The sequence below is a fragment of the Epinephelus moara genome, chromosome 9 (assembly GCF_006386435.1).
Source record: "Epinephelus moara isolate mb chromosome 9, YSFRI_EMoa_1.0, whole genome shotgun sequence".
Taxonomy (NCBI): Eukaryota; Metazoa; Chordata; class Actinopteri; order Perciformes; family Serranidae; genus Epinephelus; species Epinephelus moara.
This window is the reverse complement of record NC_065514.1, coordinates 13,754,147-13,770,062: the sequence shown is the minus strand read 5'-3', so window position 1 is coordinate 13,770,062 and position 15,916 is coordinate 13,754,147. Positions and strand designations below refer to the sequence as shown.

Below are 15,916 nucleotides of genomic sequence, written 5' to 3'. Positions count from 1 at the left end.
GTCTTCTGCTGCTGTAGCCCATCTGCTTCAAGGTTGGACGTGTTGTTGGTTCAGAGATGGTCTTCTGCAGACCTTGGTTGTAACCAGTGGTTATTTGACTTCCTGTTGCCTTTCTGTCATCTTGAACCAGTCTGGCCATTCTCCTCTGACCTCTGGCATCAACAAGGCATTTTCACCCAGAGAACTGCTGCTCACTGGATACTTTCTCTTTTTGGGACCATCCTCTGTAAACCCTAGAGATGGCTGTGCGTGAAAATCCCAGTAGATCAGCAGTTTGTGAAATACTCGTCCCCATCTGGCACCAACAACCATGCCACTTTCAAAGTCACTTAAATCACCTTTCTTCCCCATTCTGATGCTCAGTTTGAACTGGTGGCTGATTAGCAATTTGTGTTAACAGGTGTACCTAATAAAATGGCCAATGAGTGTATGTTCCAGGTGTGTGTAGCGGTGTGTAAAACAAAAAAGTTGTTTTTCTTTACAGTGACAGCCACTGTTGCCAAAAGACACAATAAATCTACAGATACTGATACCCTGATCAACAGGAAACCCAAGTATAGCACCACACTGCGCCCACGGCATGCCGTTTGATTGGCAGGTGATCTTTGGCGAGAGCAGCACAGACACACCAGGAGGTGAAAACTTGGCACCAAACACAAAAAAATAAAAATAATCATCATTATACTGGCATGATATGTGAACAAACCTCAAATTATTAATATGCACAAAGGCTTTTTTTATTCGTCAGTTCTTCTTCAGGCTGATATTTCTCAACCCTTCTTCACTCCACTTCGCTGCACGTGTGTCTGTCTATGTGAAATGAGCTGCCACCCCATTTTTTATTGATTCGGCCGTGGGGGTTTTGGAGGATGAAGTCAAGGAGAGCTAGACACCAGACGATGGCAATAAATCTGTATGCACCCATAAATGTGCGCGTGGCGACGGGCTGAAGCAGACAAAGGATCAGGTGCGTCCTACTGCCCTGAATGCCACAGCCCCCGTCTGTCGCTCACACCAACACACACTCACATAGAAGGTGATAAGGTTGGGCATCATTACTGGCCGCAGCAGAGAAAAATGAAATAAATGGAAATGCAATACAGAACATTTATCTCTTTTTACAACAACAAAAAAAAGCAGCAAAAATAAACCATCTTTTCACGTCTGAATAAAATAAACCCGAAAGGCGTACGTTATTGTCTTCGCTCCGTTGAGCATGAATTATGTCATCAGCTGCATTACTATCTGCTCACTCAAAACTAGGCCAACTTCAGAAATGCCTCAAAAGCAATGTCTACCACCGCAACCCATAATTAGTGTGTGTGTGGCATCCTACATGCCAAGCACATGCCACACATACACTAAAGGCTTTGTGTGTGTGTGTGTGTGTTTGTGTGTGAAGCAGAGGTGAGACACAGAGCGATCCAGGGCAGAGGGGGAATTTTTCAGGCCTAATGTTCCATGACAGTGGACCAAGGTTCCGTCAAGGGGAATCAGAGGCATTGCCGCCTAACGCCCTAAACACACACACACGCACACAAATCTTCCCCTCCGCTCCTCCTTTGTCTCATCCTCCCTTTTCTTTCCTCTCCACATCTCCCCTCGTAAACTCCGCTTTCTTCCCCCATCGTTCTCTTTTCTCTCCACTATTTTATTCCCTTTTTACCTTCCTGTACTTCATCCTCTCCCGTTCTTTATCCGCCTGTCTGTTTACCTGAAGTTTAATTATGTAGTTGTTAATCCCAGTTGCGGCCTGAATGGGCTTTACAACGGCCACATTAAGAAACAATGGGTGAGAACAACAGCTCCTCACCTTTAAGCCCTCAGAGGACAAACACAGATGAAACATCTCCCCTCTTTTGTCCTGCATGCGCTCCCCTCTCTGCTCTCCTCTCCTCGGCAATACATGAAACTGAACATTGTCACTGACACAATATACCATAATCTATAGAGCCCTGCTTATCAAAAGCCCAATATCCCATTATTGCATGTGTCTATTTGTATCTGTCTGGGCGCAACAGCAGAATCAGGAAGGGAAAAAAAAACGATGCCGCGATAAGTCCGTGATTGGTTGGCTTGGGGGCGCAGCCATGGCGACAGAGGTTGATGATGTGTTCTTGCGTGTTAACATGCCGAGTGTGTCACCCCGCTGTCTACCTGCTCCACTTAGATCAACCGTCTGAGTGTGTGTTTGTGTGGGAGGATGGGAGATTATGTTCTCCGTGCTTGTTGTATTTGTTTGTGTGTGTGTTGCCTATGTGAGGCAGGGCGGGTGCAATATTGTGAGGTAGATGCACCAAATTCTTAATCAGGCGATGGTCACTGAAGTGAAGACTGACTGTGAATAAGAAGGGGAAGCCCCACAATGGGAAAAGAATAATCATTTTTGGTTGAGATAATAAAAGCTGGAGAACACAGCAGGGTTGCGCAGGTTGGATAAAAGAAATAATCCCGAGAAGGAAATAAGAATTCCTACTTATTTTTACACCACAGAGGAAAACGTGACAACGGAAACTCGGAGGCAAATGCTTCTTTTAATTTTATCTCTGATGAAGAACCTCAAAACAACCACAACCACCCAGGGAAATTGTTTCTACCGTTTTGATGCTGACCTCCTTTTTTTCAAAGGAACTAACCATGCTGTCCTGCTTTTCCTCTTCCCCACTTTTTTTTTTACCTCTCTCCCCATGACCCCTTTCCTTTTCCTATTTGTACGTCTCCTCTTATCATCTCATCTCTACTTTATCTAACCCCAAACACCCCATGGCGTCCACCCCCCTCCCTTCTTCGTCTTTCAGTCTGCAAAGTGGGGTTTTACCGCTCGCTGTTGGAGTCTTTGGCCTGCAGTAAATGCCCACCCCACAGTGTGGCCAGGCAGACAGGAGCCACTGCTTGCAGCTGCGAGGATGGGTACTACAAGATCGACTCGGACCCTCCCAATATGGCGTGCACACGTGAGGATATAAAACTTTTATATTTGCTTAATGACTTTTGTTTTTTGGTGTCATGTTGCTGTATTGCGATCACATTTTAAAAGTTGTTGTATGACATTACTGGATCTATTTCTCTTTTCTCAGGCCCTCCTTCTGCTCCACGTAACGCCATCTCTAATGTCAACGAGACCAGCGTCTTCCTGGAGTGGTCGGTTCCCATGGAAACAGGTGGCAGGAAGGACGTGCGCTACAACATCTTGTGCAGACAGGTCTTGCCAGATGGAAGGGGCTTGGAGGAATGTGGCCCCAACGTACGCTTTTTGCCACGACGCGTCGGCCTGTCAAACACCTCGGTCATGGTGGCCGACCTGCAGTCACACACCAACTACAGCTTCCTGCTGGAGGCTGTCAACGGGGTGTCAGAGCTGGCCAAAGACCACGCCAAGCAGTATGTGTCACTCAACGTGACGACCAATCAGGCAGGTATGTCGCGCCGAATCTGTCCCGACTGTCAATACTTGCTTTTTTTGCCAGTCACAGCCTCGGCATGAGTCCTCCAATCAGCACCACAGCTGTCCTGTTTTCTTCCCCACAGTATTCAAACTTGTTCTGAATTTCCCAAATCATCACCACTTGCCATGACTTTTTTGTTTTTTTCTACCTCCTTATTGAGACTTCCACAGATAAACCTTTCGTGTGGGATCCGTGGCGCGAATATCTTGGTTTGATAACAAAGGCACCAGATGATCAAATTATCACAGTATTTGTCCAACAAATCTGTCGCTGTATTCATTTTTTCCCGTGCACCATCCCTGCAGCGACTGAGGGAACATTGCACAGTGGAAAGCTTTTTTGTTTTTGCTTTTGCATCCAGATTTGTCATTGAAAAGGCAGCTTGGTCCCCTCAATTAGGCAGCACATTTCATCAACAAGATTTGCAGGAATTGGGGGCGTAATGAAAGCTCTTGATTTGCAGGCTTGTTTGTGTGTGGGGCGTCTTGTGTGGTAGCAGGTGTTATTCTGCATGCCTATCAAAAATGATGAATCAGGCTGATAACAGGCAGGTCTATATGTTATTTTTAGGCTGCAAAGTACATTTACCGATCAACTCTGAGCAAAAACAAAGAGAACTTCAGCTGCTATAATGTTTTGCACTTGTAGCTGCTGGGAATGTTTTATTATCTGCGATGCCAGAGCAGCTTAGAAAATCTGTCTGACTATAAAGTATGCTTGAGCAAGGCACTAAACCAACAACACTTAAGTGAGCAGCACAGTGGCCAAACATAAAAGACCACTCTAATATTAGACAATGAAAGAGGCCGACTACTCCCCATAGCTGTAAATATTGGAGGCTTTGCTGGCTTTCCTTTTAAATGGAGATTAAAATTCATATGGGCTTCGGGAGCCCGTTTTTATGTTTACGGGAGGTATGTGCTTGTGTAGTTTATTTTATTTGCTTGTAATGAAATGGGTAGCACACGGCGTAATGAAATGAGAAAAATAGGAGATTAATGCTCTCCTTCCCAAGGCTTCCATCTGTAGGGAGGGCTAGAGGAAAAAAAAAACTTTGAAGGAGTGCATTTGTTCCTGCGTGTTGAACAAATGCTTCATTGGCAGTCAAGTAGTAGTAGGACGTACTGCCGTAGTAGCAGTGGGATGGATGTGAGTGTAAGAGAGGGAATGAGAGAGAGAGAGGCAGATGGTTGTCTGACAGTCGAGAGTACCGACGGCCCTCTGACTGTGTTGTCGTTGTGGCTGTCAGCAGACTGAGTGGATTACACCGGACTACAGAGCCCACATTCAGTTTATTGGAGTTGTGGCTAGATTAAAGTTAGCCAGTCACTGGACCTGGTGGAGATTAGGGATTACATTAGATTACACATGGCTGGCACAGTCACAGACAGATAAAAATGTGCTGCTCTTTGGCATGGATGTGGTACAGGTTTGGCTAGGATGTGTTTGTATTTCTGTTGATTAGGGCTGCCCCTGATTAAAGATTTTCCCAGTCGACCAATAGTCGTCATTTAGGGCCATTAGCGACTAGTCGCCCGCATGTTTACGACATTAATTTAATTATTTAATTGTATATTTTGGGCGGGGCAACACAATGGTTTGAGTTGAAGGTGTGAGAAAGAATAGTATCAGTAACATTGTTAACACTGTGCTACATTACAGAGAAATACAAAACCGTACTAATGAACCTTCATTAATATAGGCCTATATTTTATCTACAAGTGCACGTCACACACTGAGCGAGCCACCTGTTAATGACGCTCGGTGGGACAGATGTAAAGCTCCGGGTAGCCCTGCACTGACATGATCAACTTTTCCATATTTATCAGTCCGCTGTGATTGGTTTGTGACGTGACTCCTGTCTGACTGCTGAGCATGTCCTTTCAAATTAAAGTCCCACATGGTCCATTCATATAGGTTTTACAGCTCCTAATAGAGTTCCATGTTTGTTTGTTTTAGTTTTCCTCCGACTAAGCGACCAATGAAGTCTTGCAGACTAATGACCTTTATGGTCGACGAACGTTTGGTTGACTATTAGGGGGCAGCCCTGCTGTTGCTATTAGATAAATATACTTTTCCTCTTAACTGTCGTGCTGTTCATCAGTCTAGATAGTTTTGGTGTAAGTTGCCGAGTGTTGGAGACGTCAGTCGTAGAGATGTCTGCCTTCTCTTGAATATAATGGAACTAGACGGCACTCAGCCTGTGGTGCTCAAGATGCCAAAAAAACCCCAATACATTTAAAGAACTCACCAGCAATGTCTCTTTCTAGAAATCATGACTGGGTTGCTCAAGATAATCTGCATTGTCACAAGCACTAGCCTCTTGTCCATGGATGCTCACTTCTTTCTGTGCAATGATACAGTTGGTGGGTGTAGTTCAGTAGCAAGAAAATATTTCTCAGATGAAACCACTCACAACAAGGTCTGTGGATTATCTTGAGTTACAACGTCATGGTTTCTGGAAAGAGACATTGCTGCTGAGTTTTTCAAATGTATTTTTCGGCACTTTGAGCACCACAAGCCGAGTGCCATCTAGTTCCATTATATTCAAGAGAAGGCAGATTTCTCTACAGCCGATATCTCCAACACTGCAACTCACACCGAAATAATCTGGATTGATAAACAGCACTACAGGTAAAAGGAAAAACGTGTATTTGATTTGGGGGGGTGGACTGCCTTTATAAGATTGAAATTACTGTTAGAAGCAGTCATTAGCACTGAGTTTGTACACTGATCAATAAACCAAATCAGGAAATCAAAACTTAATTTACGCAGTGGCTTTCGTACAGCTTAGTGCACTGATCAGATCAATATGGCAGCACACATTTATTAAAAACAGTGAAACAGTGGCAGGCTGGTATTTTGTCTGTGTTCCAGAACAACTTATAAAGACAGAAAGTAGTTTAATTATATATCAAATTTCACATGAGTCTCACTGATTTTAAATCCCTTCTGTTGTCCCTGTGGTGATGCTGATTGGCTGAATATAGGTGGGAAATGGTCAGTATTTAATTCCAAAATTACATGAATTGAAAAATAACAGATGAGAAAATAACAGCAATTAATCCATATTGGTAAATCCAGCTGTTGTATGCACAGTAGTGAAGCAAATACATAATTGAGGATGATGCATTAATGCATAGAGAAACATTTATAGGATAATTAACCGGAAGCATTGGAAGACTGACAGATTTTGAACAGCTGTACCAATAGCGATATTTAGCTGTTTCAAATGTCTGGAATACAGATTGCAGAACATATGTGCAAACATTTGCATCTGTGTGCTCACACGCAAATGTTTCAAGTGATCAGATGAACCATTTACAGTGAACTCTGAAAGCATATTTTGCCAAGCAGTAAATGTAGTAAAAGCAAAATACACTGCTGCATGTGTGTAAATCCACCACCTGTGGTATTACTCATTGGTTTAGGAAGTACAGAGGGTTTGATTGTAAACTTTATATGAATATTATATTAATTTAATCATAGTAGTTTTGTTCAGACCAGTCAGTGCACTGAAATAATACATCAAGACCATGTGTCAGCTTTAGGGATGCACAATATTGGATTTTTTGCCGATGATATGCCGATATGTAACAACTAATTAAGCCGATAACCAAGTTGATATATCCACTTTTTTCCTCACCTAATTTTAGTGATCATCAAGTGTCTTCTGAAGTGGCATTAACATCATATTATGCGTGCATACTTTGAGCTTTTGAATGTATGTGATATTCATTCATTGTGCAAAAAAGGAAAGAGCATGTTGACCAGTTCTGCTCATTTTAAAGCCAATATCGTCCGATACTGATTATGTGCTGATATTATCATCAAGTGGTTCCCAACCTGGGGGTCGTGACCTCTGCTAGGGTCACAAGATAAGTGTGATGAATAACAGTAAGGCTACTTAATTCATCATAACATTTTCATACTTCTATTTTATTTTTTTTAAATATGCAGTCATTCGTTTTAAACTCGGCATTTCTGCATGTTTGCATGTAAAGATCAGGCTCTGTTTATCAAAGCTATTATCCCATCATACTTTACAATAAGACGCATGTGACCCAAAACTTTCCAATAACTTCAAAGCTTTGTAAAATCCAAGTCCGATTTTTTTGAATGGAAGATGTAATAATTTCCGAAATTCAAAACATGTTTTGTCTCGCAAAATATTCCGCTTCAATCCATTTTAGTTGCCGTTTAGCATTTCAAAAACAACATTTACACTGCGGTCAAAAAACGTTTCTTCTCACATGCTTGGCACAAAGGGGGGCAGGCACCTGTTTTATCAGGGCGGTCTAGCAGCAATCTAACAGCACCATAAATTACATAATATTTAATGATTTTGTTTTGAAGGTGAAGACATCATAAAAGAGACGGGCATTTGAAGCTTCAATAGAAAACTTCAATAGAAGCTTTGAATATAAGAAAATAAATTCAGTACAGCCCTTATTAACAGGAATAGAAGGAGGGGAAAAACACATTATGTCCAGTTTTGTCATTGGTTCTCTGTAGGCCTCCAAAAATGTGCAAATGAAACAGTCTGAGATGGAAAATCATTCTGCTCACCTTTCGCTGACATATGCAACATGTGATGATGTTGCATATATCCACCTGGTAAACGCGAGGTCATGTGCTGGGTGCTGCTCATGTGCCTTTTCTGTGCCAGCTTTCAAGAGCGTGACTGCAGGTTGCGTTTGACATTGTTAAGCAACCTTAACAAGCACTGTGTCATAGCCTATTCACCTGAAATCCTGAGAGCAGAATCTTCTCTCAGTCGCTGTTTGTATGTAGGCCTATTGTTCGTGAGACAGATGTAAAGCTCTGGCAGCCCTGCACTAAAATGATCAACTTCTTCTGCATATTTATGACAGACTGATATTTACTGATGAAGGGAAAGATTTCTGTTGGCTGTGATTGGTTGTTCCTCGCACATGACATGCGCGGGGCAAAAGTTGAACTCAGTTTATCTCAGGGCGCAGCCGTTGGACCCTGAAAAATAGGCACTCGGAAGCATGTGCATGTTGACATTTGAGCATGCCTGCAGCGCGTCTACATTGAAAACAATGAATTTGAGGGAGCAAAAAACGTGGCACGTGACCCTGAGGGGTCAGTGGCACTTACACTAGACTGTATTAGACTAAATTTACATGACCTGACTTCTGATCATGGCAACTGTTTCGCCCTTGTTTTGTTATGTAGCTTCTCTGTGTAACTTGTTTGCCCACAGCTGTTAATGTGAGTAAAGTCAGACGCCTTCTTAAATGGTTAATTAACTGACCTCCTCTGGCTGAAAGTTTGTTGTGTCGTGCACCTCTGACCACATCTAGCATCACATGGACACAGAATTTTAAGGCCCTGATCACACAGAAAGCGTTTTGGGGGTTGCAAAACACGAGGCACACTTTTTTTTTTTTAATTGAATGCCACTGGTGGGAAAAAAAGAAAAAAGAAAAAAAAAGCTTGCTCGCCTTTGTGTCGTTGCCAGGCAACCACAGACTCATCTCCTTATTCTAACCTTCCCGTGTAATCAATCTAGTATTTGTTTATTTATTTATTTTAGTTATGTGACATTAATTAGTATCTAGTTCCTAAAATGTTGAGGCAGTAGGTATTTGCTGTAGCTGTGGTTGAGGATGAGAGGCTGTCAGCAAATAGTTTGTTGGGCACAGGGAAACAGAGATCTGTGTGGGTACATGAGACCCTAAAAAAGAGGGTGGGTCATGGGGAGTACCACCAGTTGGTCCAGGAGCTTTGTCTCCATGATGGATGTTTCCAGGCATATTTTAGGATGACTCAGGGGCAGTTTGACAACCTGCTGTCTATCATAGCTCTGGGTATCCAGCAACCACTACCTCCATTGTTTACCAACTGTAAACTTGTTGTCGTGACCACCACAGAAGACTTGCCTCTCATATCATCTGATTGGACAATGGGGGGAAAAAAGATGACGAAAGAAGAGATGACATGAGTTGATGTTTTCTCGACTCGAGGTAAAAAAAAAGCAAGCGAAAAAGCTTTATTCGCATTAAAAACAATTACAAAAAGGCGCCTCCAGCTGCTTAAACGCTTTCTGTGTGATCAGGGCCTTACTGCACTTTAAACTGCACCCAACAGTGATGTCAAGGTGCATATTTCTACATCACTGCATCGGCATTAGGACTTCAACCAGTTGAGGTCTTTGTATCAAGTGATTTCCCATCAGAACAATTGTGTCCACAATAATCCTGAAGCAATAACTGTAATGAACAGTTTAACACCCCGCCTCGCTTCTGTATCACAGATGTAATTACCCAGTGAGGACTTTGATCAGCATTGTAAACATCTGTGTTTTTTTTTTTCAACTGTGCTTCTGCTCATGAGGCTAAAAAGGCAAAAAACAAGATACCGCGACTGAAGTACTAAGAGACGGGGGCAACGGAGGAGACTCAGACAGTACAGAGAAGGAGAGAAAGAGTCAGAGGATCTGCCGTTTGATGTGTGGGAAGTGTCACACTCGATAAGGGATCCGTGAAATAGGTGATTTCACAGTGTCCCTGTGAAGCCCTGCTGAATAATAAAGTGTTGGTACTCGTGAGGAGGTGAGGCAGGAGGGAAGGACAGAACAACAGGATGGAGGTAGAGGTAAAAGAGGTACAGGTGGAGGAGAAATGATGGAGAGGATGTGATAAGGAAAGAAAAGGTGAGATTGCAGGAAGCGGTGAAGGAAAAGGAAATGGAAGGAGGCAAAGAGGAAAGGACAGAAACCGGAGAGGGTGGACATTAGCTGCGTGTATTCAAAAACACTCCGAGGTCTGGTGCAGCTTGACAATTTAAGAAATGGAAGTCATATATTTTGCTTTGATGTTTCCCTTCACACCAATACATAGTTGTGATAAGGTGGCGAGCTAGCAGCCACTATGAAGTTGGAGAAATTAATTTAAAAAAGAAAAATAAATCACCAAACTGAGTGCAGAACTGTCCCTGCGACCCAGCGGCGCTTCTAAGTGTCTATATTTTAGATATTCCTTCATGCCTTGTGAATAAATCTGTGAAAGTTTGAGTGGCAGTAATGACTTAACTGTTCATTCTACACAAGGAGATGCCATTCATGAATCCAAATCGTAAAACAAATACTCTAACCGGCTATTAATCGCCAGTATTCTCAGAAAGTGCAGTCTTTTGTTTGCAGATAAGCCTGATGATTGCATTAAATGAGTTCCTGTGGTAGCTCGGCTCTGTAATGTCTTTGTTTCTGCCCATTTGTTTTTCTTGTTGTTCGCAGTGTGGGAGCACTGTGTGGTAACTGCACACTAAATGCACCAATACATTGCTTTTGCTGTTGCTGGCTATTAATCAAATGAATCGTGATACATTACCATGTGGGTGGTAAAAATAAATGCACAGCCAGGTGCCCATGTGTCTTACTTTTGTTTTTTAGACATAGATAGAAAAGTAGTGAGGAAGCTGAGGTGTTTGCACTGAAACTTAAAGGAATAAATCTTGCAACAGGAAAAGATTAACCTCTTCAAAGCTGCTAATTTGCTAGCATTTTAGCTTTAACTGTTGACATATATCACTTTTGTGACTCATCTGAATATCTTTTGTGTTTACATTTGGAGTAGGGATAGGTGATATGGCCCTAAAATGATACCACGATTAGTAAAACTGTATAACTATATATATAAATCAACAGGTGATTTCCGTCTTTTAGCAAAATCCTAAATGAGTGCGTTGCTTTTTTCTCCACCTGGACCTTTATGCTCTGCCATTTCTCCTCTAATCATCACGCTGTAACCTGTGACAGGCTGTTATGATACCTCAATTATCGTACATTCACATAAAACCCCACATATCACATTGTTTTTTGTCGAGCATCAAGTAGGTTTACATTACATCACAAGGTTTATGACAAAATCACTTGATGACACCGTCTCCCATGTGCGCATGGCGAGAGAAGAGAGGGAGAGATGAAGTGCTGCTGCCAGAGGAGCCGCTGAATGAGTTCCCTCTGAGCGGTAACTCGTCAAAAGAGGCTGAGAAGTCCGGGGCTGTTCATAAAACATTCAGGACGCCACACTTTATTCCGCACTCCCGAAGCTGCTCCTCTTTTTGAAACCACCGCGGTGTCGCTTTCAGCCATGCTTGTTGTTGCCGTGGGTAACAGTATGACATCAATATGTCAACAAGTCGAAATACCTCAAGTATCAGGATATGAATTTTTCATATGATATTAAAATTTTACCATGAATGAGATGATATGGCACACCCTTAACTTGTCCTTTCTGGAGATCCACCTGTAGAGCTGTCATATATTGTTCTATCTTCAATTTGAGGAAGTATTTGTACTTTTACAAGAAACTTTAGGAGGTTCTTTTGTGGTGTCCGTGTTGTGCACGTTCAACAGCAGTTCAGTTCACACTGATTAAAGTGAAATAGTTCACTGTCATAATTCGGATATCATTTTGAACTAAATTTTCAGTCCCACAAAATTTACTAGTTTATGTTCATTATTTCTATTTTGTTTTAAATAGCTAAAACCTTGTGATCATCATTCACTCGCAGATATTTCCCAAGACTGGTCAGATGCCTTATCTCAGTGTGTCGCTTCAAATTTGTGTCCAATGTGGCTGCATTCCAACTTGTTTTTCTGACTTGGCAGGCATAATTTGCACAAAAATGTGAGGTCTTTTTTTTGCCGTCGAAATCTGTACTGATTTATTTGTTCATTAAACTCTTTCAAACATTCATATTAACTGGCTTCAGCAGTTCCAGTAGCTGTGTTGTCTGGATTGCCAGTTGAATTGGCTTTGAAGGTGTTGTGTTTAAGTCTGTTCCCTCATCAAATAGTGCTGCCCTCCTGTTAAAGCACCGCTCACCATGGTTACGTTTGGTACAGATTTAGGTAAGAGGAGACAATCTTTGACACAACACCAGCCTTAAATCCTCAGTTGCCGTACAACATAGTGTGCGAGCGTCATTCACTGTTGCAAGATGGAGTGACACTGAAGTTGCATGCGTATACATTCAGTCCATTCACACCATTCACCAGATATATGAGCCTGTTCAAAGAACACTGTCTGGCTTACTTGATTTATACTTATAGGCAGCGTGGTTCAGGAGCTGCAGCCATTTTAATTTCGCTTTGTCATTTTTGGTGTTAGACTGTTTGTTCGGCCAAACAGCAGTGGAGGGGACGATGTTAAATAGGATTATGCAACATTTGGTAGGTCAGAACAGAGAAGATATGGGATAGTAAGTTGGTAGAAAAGACGCTGGCCCTTGTCGAAGTATCCTTAGGCAAGGCACTGAACCCCTAATTGCTCCCAATGGTTGTTCCATCGGTCTGTAAGAACATGTGAATGCTTACTGAGTAGCAGGTGGCACCATGTATGGTAGCCTCGGCCACCTGTGTGTGAATGGGTGAATGTGACGTAGTGTAAAAGTGCTTTGGGTGGCCGAAAGACTAGAAAGGTGTTATACAAGTGCAGGTCCATTTACCATTACCTTCTCACTTTTAAGGAATTTTATTCCTTTACACACATATTTTTCATTTCTTTTCACTTGATAAAAAGATTGCCTTCCAGCTGAGTTTGTGCATTATGTATTCCTTTAAACATATTTTTATGAATTTTATATCTTCATCAGTCAGATGACGATAGAGACATGACAGGAAATAAGGGAACAGAGATGGGGAATGACTTAGAGCAAAGGACTGCAGGTGGACACGAGCTGGAGACATTACAGTTCATGGTCAACACCTTAAACACCAGGCAGAGAAGGCGCCCTGTGCTTTCAGTATTCTTCCTCTCACAACCTTCATGAATAGCTGAGTGACTGAAATGTACAAGTTTCAAGTGATAGGATTGCAATATGTTGCGTGACGGATCAGTTCTAGGCAGCCAAATGACTGTCGCTGTTGCAAATGCATGAAAAACATGAGAGTGGCGTGAGACAGAGCAGGTAGGCGGGGGGTTAAGTTGCAAACAAAAAAGATGAGAGCAGCTTTGGTACTTTACAACCTTAATAAAGCCATCTCTCTTTCTGTGTCTCCTATCTCTCTTCCATTCTGTCCCTGGGTCTCCCTCTCTGTCATTCTCTGAGGCTAGTTAAAGGATAATAAACCAGATAGTTGAAGGTCTGTATTGATTTCGGTGATGCTTCAGACAGATAGCGGTCTGAGAGGCTTATGTTCTGCACAGTGATAACGTTGCTCTTATCTGAGGCCAGAGTTGTTACACTGGAGGGCTGCACTTGTCTGCTGAATATAGCTTCAGAACCTTCTCTAACCTTTCTCTGCAGGAAATAGAAGCCACACATAGACGGAAAAAAACTGGAAATGGCATCACAGATATTTAGAGTTCATTTGTGTTCTGCGTTACTGTACTGTAGGTGCTCATTAGCGGATGTAACACGCACTGGAAGTGTTTAAACCAGGAAGTGTGATTCCACTGTCTTCCCTGTTGCTAAAATGAAAGTGTTGCTGGGGCCCTGTCTACACGCCTTCACCATGTCTCCCCCTCTGTGTCTCAACTCTCACTTTTTTTTTCCCCCATTTTTGTCGAACCACTCGCTTGTGTTCCATCCCCTCCTTTTTCTCCTTTAGCACCCCCGCCCTCTCTTCCATCACCTCCCTTTCTCTCTCTGCATCAGCGTTTCTTTCGGCTCTGTCAGGTTTTAAAATGCTGGTTTGTTAAGTCTCAGTTGCTGAGTTGTGGCACTGAAAGGTGTCACATCGTGCAGCTTTTGTTGACTAAAACGGCACTTCGGGTGTTATGGACGTTGTGCGTCTATGCTGTTTTTGGTATTTGGTTGGTAAAGGAAAGGTTAGGGCGTAGGAGGAACGACAGAAATTATCTATCTGATCAAAATTAGTTGTTTGTAAATGTGCTCCAAATATAAACAGAATTACTTTTACAATAAATGCAAAAAATAACAGCAGTTACCATAAACATTTTAAACTTGCACATTTTGCAACTTGTAATTTCCTAAAGTAAAATACGCATATATCGAATAAATTGGCAGTTTTAATTGGAGCTGAGGTTATAAATTAGTCAGTAAACAGAAAATTCAACAATTGAAATAACAGATGCATCATTTCAGTTATTTCTCAAGCTGAAATCCCCAAACAGCTGCTGGTTCCAGCCTTTCAAATATGGGGATTTGCTGATTTTCTCTTTCTTTTTTATCACTGTGAAGGGAACACATTTGGGTTTTGGACTTTGAATCAGAAAAAAAAGAAGGTGGTGATATTGTAACCCTAGTTCTATATGCAGAGGCTCCGCCATCTTCTGGACTCAATGGGTAATTCTCCTTCAATCAGGAGCACACATTCACCCATTGAATACGCATACGTGCTGAGCCCACAGTATAAAGGAGGCATATGGTGCCTCAGCTATCCTACACCCTCCAGCAAGTGGCCTACGAGTGACAGGGCCTCTAGATAGAGGGTTCCTCCTGTGCTAATAGAACTAGGGTTACACTTTCGTAACCTTTGTTCATCTCCCTCTTCTGCACTCCATGGGTACAGTGGCTGGAGCCTAAAAAATGAATGCCCTGTCACAACATATCGTCAAGCCAGCCACACTGATCCTGACCAGTTAAAGGTTAGTCGCCATAGTGTGGCTGGGTCGATGTTATGTCATGACAGGGCGTTCATTGGGCTCCACCCACTGTACCCAAAAAAAAGGGACAAAAGATGCTGTTACACGCCTCCTTACATACTGTGGGCTTTGCACGTATTTGGGTAGACACGTTCTGAGTAGCTGGCTCCATTTATACAGATGTCAGTGGGCGAATGCGTGCTCGTGGTTAGAGGAGAGCATAATAGAGTCCAGTAGAGGACGGAGCCTGTGTAACTGTATGTTCACACCAAAAGCGACCAGAGCTTCCAAAGCGGCGGAAGTCATTCATTTTCAATGAGAGCCTGGCAACTTGAGTGACTGGGGCGACCTGGTCGTCAGCCGTGCCTCTTGGGCGACCAAAGCGACCATTTGGTTCCTACAGCACACCTATTCCGACAATGGATATTGAGGAGTTTATTACTTGCGTTCGCGCCCACTCAGTCCTTTATAATGTGTCGCTGTTCAGTTACAGAGACCAAAATAAAAAGAATGAGGCTTGGGACCACATCGCAGACATAGTCGGTTGGTCTGGTGAGTCTTAAAGTGTGTAATGTTAGTAATAGGAGAGAATTGCAGGATAATGTTGCGACGTAGCATGCAAGTCTTCCTTGCTTGGTTTGAATGGGATGACATACGTTTTCTGTTTTCATTGACCAAACTAGTGTTGTTTTTGGTGGCCTGTTTTAATTTTAGTTTTAGTCTAGTCTTTGTGTCAAACTGTCATTTTAGTTTTTATTAGTTTTAGTCACGTTCATACTCTTTTTTGTCTAGTCAAGTTTCAGTCAACTAAAAGTCTGAGCATTTTAGTCTTATTTTAGTCAGAATAATCCATGACTATTTTCGTCTCGTTTTAGTCGACGAAAACTG

General features: G+C 42.4%; 1 protein-coding gene across 1 annotated transcript in view; it reads left to right on the top strand.

Moving 5' to 3' along the window:
• The window catches only part of LOC126395244 (ephrin type-A receptor 5), a 99,052-nt gene that overhangs the window by 42,319 nt on the left and 40,817 nt on the right, over window positions 1–15,916 (top strand). The window contains exons 4-5 of the mRNA XM_050052558.1: window positions 2,799–2,954; window positions 3,078–3,416. Of these exons, the coding sequence (XP_049908515.1) occupies window positions 2,799–2,954; window positions 3,078–3,416 (495 nt within the window). The remainder of the gene's footprint in view (window positions 1–2,798; window positions 2,955–3,077; window positions 3,417–15,916) is intronic.